At 33.0% G+C, this 8,958-nt stretch overlaps 1 protein-coding gene across 1 annotated transcript; it reads right to left on the minus strand.

Moving 5' to 3' along the window:
- Positions 1–1,322: 1,322 nt before the first annotated feature.
- On the minus strand, positions 1,323–2,330 carry LOC143609838 (uncharacterized). Its single transcript, XM_077084480.1, has one exon. It carries the CDS (start codon positions 2,328–2,330, stop codon positions 1,323–1,325), a length of 1,008 nt encoding a protein of 335 aa, XP_076940595.1.
- Between the last annotated feature and the right edge of the window lie 6,628 nt (positions 2,331–8,958).

Here is an 8,958-nt window from a genome sequence, read left to right on the forward strand (position 1 = left end):
TTAATAGTGAATACTTATAAAAAAACGATGGGAAATTAGGAGAGATGAAATAGTAATTTTAGAGGAAATTAGAAAAATTTTATTTAATAGTCATTAATTGAGAGAATATTTAGAAGAGAATAATAAAATGCTAAATATTGAAGTTATTAAGACATGAATGTAATTAATGTGAAAAAGTAGTTTCAACTATAATATTTATCTAATTAATGTTTCTTACATGGCTCTTTGATATGAGGTTTATATTTGCATGGAAACCAAATCAATTATTAATTTTCAAATATTTTTTTTTAAACATATAAAGTTGGTTCTTTTCTCCTTAATCAATGGATTATGATAATAACTAATAGTAAATAAAATCCTAGAATTATAGATCCGGTTAGTTTTAATGAATCATAACAACCAAACCCATGACCCATAGATACTATAGATTAATGAGAATGAAGATTAGAAGTAAGAATGAATATGGTTATGACACATTATCTCTAGTATTTTTATTTATTAGTTAAGTAAGATAAGATAATTCAATTAGTATCGAAAACAATTTGATGATTGTTAATAAATTCAAAAAGGTGATTCTGATGTGGAAATGTAAGGATTTTTAAGAATGTTCGTAGGTACGAGAAGAAAATAGTATTTTTTTTAAGAGTTACTAGAAAAATAAAATGATAGTTGACATGGGGCATTTGTAGATGTTTTTAAAGCTTAGGGATATGGATATTCTTAACAATCAATCCAAAATTTATTACATATCACTAAGACAAATGATTTTTCACCATCTCATATTCGAATCTTGTTTTTATTGGTTTTCTATCATAACCTTTTGAAGGTCACACATCCAACACAATATGCAGTTTTCCTTGTTGGCACATATTAATAAGCGTATTGACTGTTTCCATGAATTTTATTTTTTTTTAACACAAAAACACCTTTATTTTCTTTTATTCTTTTCCTAGCTTATAAGCTTATGAATATATTGGAAAACCTTTTAACTTTCCTTTACTGTCAAAAATATATGAATTTCTTAAAAAATTGTTAAGTTTCATATGGTGGGGTTTAAAAGTTTTAGCACATTAAATTCTGGTTTTATTATTCATGAGAGAACAAAATAAGGTTTAATGGTAAACACATCTTAACAAAATAAACAAGTCTATAAAAGATGAATCATACAAAACAAAACAGAGCATAAATGAACATGACTGAATATATAACAAAACATTATATAGACCAAATCCAACAGAACAACACAACCACACACAAAGCAGAAGAATCAAATAACATGAAAAGGTACCTTAAAACTAAAAAACATATTCCAACAAGCAAACCTACTTTATAAGATTAACATTCATGCAGTCATGAGGAAAGTACCACAAGTTTGCACTAAACCACCTGCCTTTGTTCTTACTTCCATCACCATCTTTCCAGGTGCCGGGATTAATAGCCGCGCTACTCTTCAACTCGCTCACGAAAACCGCATGCTCCTCGATCGTCCTCGACACCCATTCCTTTTTCCCCAAATCAACTTCATAAGTCTCGTACAAGTTTTCCGTAACACAATTCACCAGATACAAACTTTCACCCGAGCTTACAAACTCGGGATGCAAAAGTGCGTTCGGGAGGACGTTTTTCATCTCAAGTGGTTTCAAACGGGACCACGGCTTCCGTTTAAGTTTCACTTCATGCAACTGACTCCTGCTGTTTATCGCGTACACCTTCCCTTTAAAATAATGTATATCCACGACAGGTAAATTAAACGAAATACTACCCCACATTGATTCGGTCCCGGCTACACAATACGATATGACACTTGAGAATCGGTGAGAGATTATTAACACCCACCCGGACAACGAGGGTGAAAAGACAAGAATACCCCTGACGCTCTTTGGATCTGTACTTATGAAAAGCGGAAAACCCGGGAAACAAAGTTCGTGTCTCGTGATGGGATTCACGAGACAGAATTCACGGGTTTTTCTGTTAAACATAATCAAGTACCCGCAAGTCGAACCGACACATGTTCGAGTGGAGCACGGAAGAATGGTTTTGAATTTTCTTCCGTTAAAGTCAGTTAAGTAACACTCGTTTTTATTAGCTTTATGTGAGAATGAAACCAACATTGGTTGTTTGGAACTTAAAAACTTGTCCCTCTCGGAGCGTGCGAGTGACCTCCAGGATTCGCATACCCCGCCAAATGCAATACAGTCAACGACTCCAAGTTGCATCATGATTGGAGAGAGTAGATCTTGGTTTAGAGTTGACCAAAATGATTGACCCGTGTTGTTGGTTGTCTTGGAGCTCTTGCTGCTAGATGCCTCATTGTTGTGGTTTCTAGCCATATTCTTGTGTTAATCGAACCTACATTCGGGGAAATAAAATTTAAAATTTAATTACTCGAGCTTTTGGCAAGTACATGCAAGTTTCACATAAGATACAAAATGTGTAGTTTTAAGTACAATAATAAAGAACAGATTCTGGTTAATTTCTCTGTAGGGATGTATACGAACTGAGGTCCGAGCCTGAGATCAAGCTACGCTCGGGCCCGACTCGTTTATTATGTATTAAATTATTATTTACTTTATTTATATACACATATAACTACGTTTATACATTTTTATAATTATAACTTTAAATATAACACAATACATTATTTAGTTATTGTTATCATAATTATATATAATATTATTTACAATCTTTTTTACTTAAGTTATTTTTATCAAGATTATATAATTTAACTTTATATGTTACTTACTTTTTTTATCATAATTATATATAATAATATTGATCATGTAATTATTCATTTTTAAGCTTGGCATATAAAGCTCAAGCTCTTTTATTAAATGACCTCTAATTTAGGCTTGGGCTCGAGATCATATAAGCTCGGCTCAATTCGAGCGTTTAGCGAGCTGATCTCGAGTAGCATGCAGTCAGTTAATCACAATCTAAATAATAAAGCACGCTAAAAGAAAGTATGTCCTGTTACAAAATAAACTAGATGACATGATGCATTAACCTTTGCAGAAGCCTAGAAGTACATATGTCATTTGTTGTATATCTAAACAATGAAGTGAACAGAGAAGATAAACTTTTATTGATGATATAAATATGTAAAGATATGATTGTACTTGATTTCCTCAATTAGTTTATATAAATATGATTTTAACTATGTATCCACCTTAAAATCTTCACAGTAAAAGATGTGTTAATATTTATGTGGCCTCAAAACAGTTTATAAAAGTCAAGGCCGCTTGGATTATGCCAAGTGTCCAACTGGAAGACTTTTAGGTGGATATTGCCAAGTGTACATCAACAGAAATGATATATCCTCTTAACAGTCTTCCTGCAAACCACCTTGAAATAAAATTTTAAATCGTAAATAAATGATTGTAATTAATTGCCTAATTACCAAGGAGTTGGATAAGGCTTTGTCTTTTCTAGTGGTGAGGGTTTGAGTCCTGTGCTCGACAAATAGGTGTAATTTAGGAGTTGATTTAGAGACGTGTGAGTCGTCAGTCTTACAACAAAAAACAAAAACAAGTCATTTTGCAAATCAACAGAAAGTATACAACATTTTTCCATCTTGTTTTGCAAACAAAATAGCAAATTTACCAAATTTAAAAGGCAAATACAGCAAATAAGATCAATTAGATCACATTAAATCGATTAAGGGCAAAACTCAGATCGGGTCAAACGAAGTCAAACAAAATTATACAAAATTATCAGATCTGAAGAAAAAGATTATCAGATCTGTAATAATTATACTAGATCTTGTAATCCCAAATATCAAAGCCAATAAGGGCAAAAAGTTTTGATTAAGAATCTAACAAAGATAACTCAACAACCGAAGAGAAGACATTTAAAAGAGAGGCCATGAAATAAAATATACCTGCAATCGCAATCGTAAACGCGCGTTGTTGAGAATGGAGTTGTGGACGGAGTAATCGAGACAACGGCGACTGACAACAATGAAGCATAAATATCAGAGACTTAAAAGGAGAAACGAGAGATGACGTGAGGGACGACATAAATGAACATTTACGATCATATGAATGACTTCACATGTGATCAATGCATACGACCATACGCATGACACAGACAGGTCCGTCTCCGAGAATCCCTTAAAATTTTGGGGCTTGGGACGAGCATAAAAAAGGGCCTATGAAATCTCGTTTTAAGCTATGTGGTTAATAATTTGACAATTTACCAATTGGGTTGCATTTCAAAGCCAAATACGGGCCAAAGCAAATAATAATAATAACAATAACAATAACAATAAGTTACTAAAATAGCCCATATAAAACACAAAGGAAAGTTTTTTTTATAAAAATAAAAACACCACTAATTGACCTTTGATTTCATAAACTACCACCCTTTCCAATACACCAAGGAGACTGTAGACTTATGTCTTAAAACAATATTCTATATAAAATATATATTATTTTTTTTAACAATTATGGGCCTCTCAGGAGAATGGGCTTGGGTACGCCCCCCTGCTCGACCTCCATTTGGGCTGGCTCTAACTTCGCATGTAATCAATGTGGCATGGTATGTATATCCAAGTGTGGTGTTCCGATATCTATCAACTCAATTTGTCAATTTTTAGGAGTGGGGTTACCAAAATTCGGTTAGGACATATTATATTCGAAACGAAAAAATGTATATTCTATAATTACAAGTTTTCAATTTTTAAAAAAGACTGATTGAACAAATCCGACTTCACAAGTTTCATTGAAGAGAAGCATCTCTCAATAGTTGTCGTTGCAACCGGGATAAATCATGATAGCTCAAGCAATCGACATACCAATGATACAAAAGATGTTTCTTTGTTTCCGCATCAAGCTTACAATATTTAAGTCCATTTAAGTTAGACATATTTGTATTCTTCTTTCACATTATCATTGTTCTAGTTAAAGTACAGACTCAAGATTGTTTTTGTCCGTATAATTAAATTCTTGAAGACACATCTCGGTTAGTCTTATTAACTTCAGTACATCAAATTCAAGAATACTATCGCATGGGTTCAAAGTTACCTCGTAGCTTATTATATCATCGCCAAACTCTTGATGTGCATATTCAAATTCGTGTTAGAATAATCAACATGATACTATTCTAACATGGTTTTATACATGCAAATCCATGTGATAGATTTCATGAATTTGATATAACAAAGTTAGTAAGACAGATCAAGATGTGTCCAAATGATTTTGATTATAAGGGATAAACAACCTCAAGTATGAATTTCACTGTTACATTGACAATGCGAAAGATAAAAATTTTGCCAACTTAAGTGGCATTCAATGATGGTAGAAACAAAAAAACATCTTTTGTATCTGTTGGTCTATATATTATTGAAGTTATCAGTGGTTTTACAAGTTGCAATGACAATTACCGAAAGATATTTTTTTCCTCAAAAAACTCGTTAAGTCGAATTTGCACAATCCGAATTAATCAAAATTCCCTGAACAATGTTGCATTTTTTTGTAGAAACAGAATTACTTAACAAATAACAATGTTCAAAATGTAATAAGTTGTGTTTCAAAATATGTAAACTCAAAGAGATTGGTTAAAGAATGTACTTTTTTTTTTTAATTTCTAAGCTATAAACCAAGTTAATAGACATATGAATATAAACTAAATATTTCATTATAATTAAAGGTCAAAGTAGTAAAAATCTCCAAACCATATAATATAACTATGAGTAGAAGCACTATTAGTAAATAAATATATAAAAAAATGATGATTTAAGGAAAGAAACTTACATGGTAATCGACGATGGGATGCAGTGAATGAAGAAAACAACAGGACAAGGTCTCCATCGGTCAAAGAATGCTTGAATTGAAAGGATTATTATGTAATGTAATGGCCTCAGAACCCTAAATTACAACAGACACCCAGATCATATAAAACAACCTGTAAATCTAATTCTGGAGTCAAGATTTAAACTGTCATCGTTACCTTGTGCAGCAGCGGCAGGGGGAGCCATTGATTGTAGAAAGAAACCCTGTTGCCTTTTATTTATCTTTATGTTTTTTTTGTCATTGTTATTAAGTTTAGGGACAGGGATGTAGGAAATTGTAATTTGGATTTCCAAACCTCTCTCTTCGTAACCTCCTCGTTAGTCTAAGATCCTCTCCTTCTGACTAATACCTTACCTGGACCTTTTACCCTTTTACGAAGAAATGTGTACCTGAGACCCTGCCCTCTAAACAATAAAAGAGTTGTGTATAAAAAAGGGTTTCAAGGGTCCAACCCTTTAAAGCAGTAATCGCGACTCTTTTTCAGCATTTACTAGTTGCATATCTTATATATGACTTTAATATATGAATCCTAGAACAATTATACTTTCATTTAATAACACGTTAAACTCTAAGTTTATAAACCATTTGAACTGATGCAAATAATATACACATTCACAAATTACATGTAGAGAACAATTTAGTGAATTTCATGTATATATGTTTCCAATTAGTAGTATGACCTTTTATTTTTATTTTTCGTAGTAGTTGGGAAATTTATGATGAATCATATATAAAATACAAACATCTCCTACATTTCAGATTAATCGCAAATATGATGTATATCTATCTAAAAACTCGGGTCAGGGGTTTGAAAAAGGGTCGAACCTTCGAAACCCTTTTACCCTTTAAGGTGAAATTTAAATACCCTTTACCCGACCCATATTATATATTCGGGTCTAATTAAGGGTTTTACGAGTCGGGTAAAAGGGTTTCAAGGGCCTAACCCTTATCTTACTCACCCCTAGAACTTCTAACATCTTTTAACGGGAACATATTCATTATCTATTTATTTCCTTCAAACCCTAGCTCCTTCATCCCTCTCTTCACCGTCACTCCTCCGCCGCTTAGTAGTGAAGGTTGGTCATAGTCATAGCGGTAATCAAAGTCATGAACCCAAAATTTTTCAAGTCAGAGATTCGGTTCGGGTACGCGATTTGGTTGGGGTTGGGTCATACAATATAAAATATAACTATTTAATTTTTCTTAATCATTCAAAGTTCAAACGATTGTTCTTACAATAATTAAAAAACAAAAACTAGATAATTTTTTAACCAACAAAGACCTAAAATATTCATGATAATGCGAGTATAAGAGTGAGTACCTAAAAAAAGAATAACCTGTTTGTTCGATTCTATATGATCTAGTTAGACCAAAATTTTACCATGCAATACCAGTTATAAGCTTAATTTATCGATTTCCCAAAATCCCCAATTCCATAATTATAAACCATATTTTTATAATCCTTGAAAAATAATCAATATAGATGCAATACAATGTTTAACAATTCAACAATGGTGAATAACAAACTAAAAATTAGCAATTACGTTGTTGATTAGTGATTGCAATGTGCGGTTACCCTGTGTTGCGACATGCGTGGTGTCTCTAAGGCTGAAGGCGTTATCCTATGTATGGTGGCTGGTGGTCTCCAAGGCGGTGGCCGACAATGGCGTGCGCGGGCAGCGGTGTGTGCTTAGTGGTGGCCGGTGGTCTCTAGCGAGACAGTGCCCCATAATTAAATAAATGTTAGATGGTTTTTAAACCTACTTTTTTAACAAGTTTATTATTATTACAAATACCCCCCTTCAAGTTTGAGTTTTATAAAAACAAAGCTTTTAGTATTTGACGAGTATTTGTTTATAAAAATGTGAGGTTTTTATAGAAAGAAAAATCAAACGCAGTGGTATTATAAAACAAAATCAATGACGACCATTAGCTTTTTGAAAAAGTACATTGGAGATGACCACGCTTAATACCTATAAAAATTTCCTAACAAAAATCGTAAAAGTTACCCTGTTAATCAAAAAATGGCAATGATTGGGGTCACCCCTAGTCCCCATGAACCTTCGCCCTTACCGCCACTCCTCCTGCCTCCATCGCGCCCTCCACTTTCCACCTTGCACCTCTATCGGCCACCCCCTGCCTACCGTCGGCCACTATACGCCTACACCAGCCACCCCACACCTCCATGTATGTTAAATTGTTTGTAGAAATTGATTTGTTAAGTGTTTGTAGAAATTGATATGTTAAATTGTTATTAGTTTTTAGAAATTGATTTGTTGAATTATTATTAGTTTTTAAAAATTGATTTGTTGAATTAATATAAATTTTTTGTTCAATTTAGTTTGCATGATTGTTCAAAATTGTTATTATTTTTTTGTAGAAATTGATTTTTTGAATTGCTATTAGTTTTTTGTTGAAAAAAGTTTGTAGAAACATTATGTTTAATGAAGATCTTGCTCCATTAGGTTTGCATAAAGCTTACTTGGAATATCGTTAACATGTTAAAAAAATAAACAATTTTCTTCATGCAAACGACAGAGGTTTGGTCTACCTCTTTCTGCTACAGATGCCTGTAGATGTGGTCCGCATACTATGATATTTACTTCTGAGAAAACAAACAGCACCTCAGTGAAGGGCAACCGATTTGAGATAATATTATTTCCCCTGTTCAAGTTTCCTCTTGTCAGTCTGTTCCAACCCTATCAAGGGTATATGGGCTCGGCGGCTGTCTAGACACGGTCTTGATAAGGGCATTAAGTTTTTATATAAAAAATTGTATACATAAAATTTTTAACCGTTATTGGTGAATTTGGTTGAAAATGGCTGACAAGAAACACCAATAAGTGCAAAATATCTAAACAAGTTTATTAAATATTAAACAATCTAATAAAATGTTGTTGAGTCTGAGCCTAGTAAATCAGTAACGGACAATCAGTTTTGGAATAAAAAATTATAGAATGGTCATTTTTTAGTTTTCGTCTTGGGCGTTAGATATTTAGAAGACTGCCTTGATAGGGTATTAGAGCCGTTTGGATCCCCGGTCGGAAAAACTCTTCGTTTTCATGACAAACACCCACAACCAAGATGTTGGCAACACTCACAAGAATTACGAGAAAGCGATCACATAGATCCCAGCTATGTTATCGTCTCAAATAAAACAACAAGAACA

This window comes from Bidens hawaiensis, unplaced genomic scaffold (genome assembly GCF_021521415.1).
Source record: "Bidens hawaiensis isolate Kalapana, Puna unplaced genomic scaffold, B.hawaiensis_p1.1 tig00002186_1, whole genome shotgun sequence".
In the NCBI taxonomy this organism is placed as follows: domain Eukaryota; kingdom Viridiplantae; phylum Streptophyta; class Magnoliopsida; order Asterales; family Asteraceae; genus Bidens; species Bidens hawaiensis.

Bases quoted from the DNA above. Each gene is read 5' to 3' on its own strand.
- LOC143609838 (XM_077084480.1), bottom strand. From the start codon at position 2,330: ATGGCTAGAAACCACAACAATGAGGCATCTAGCAGCAAGAGCTCCAAG.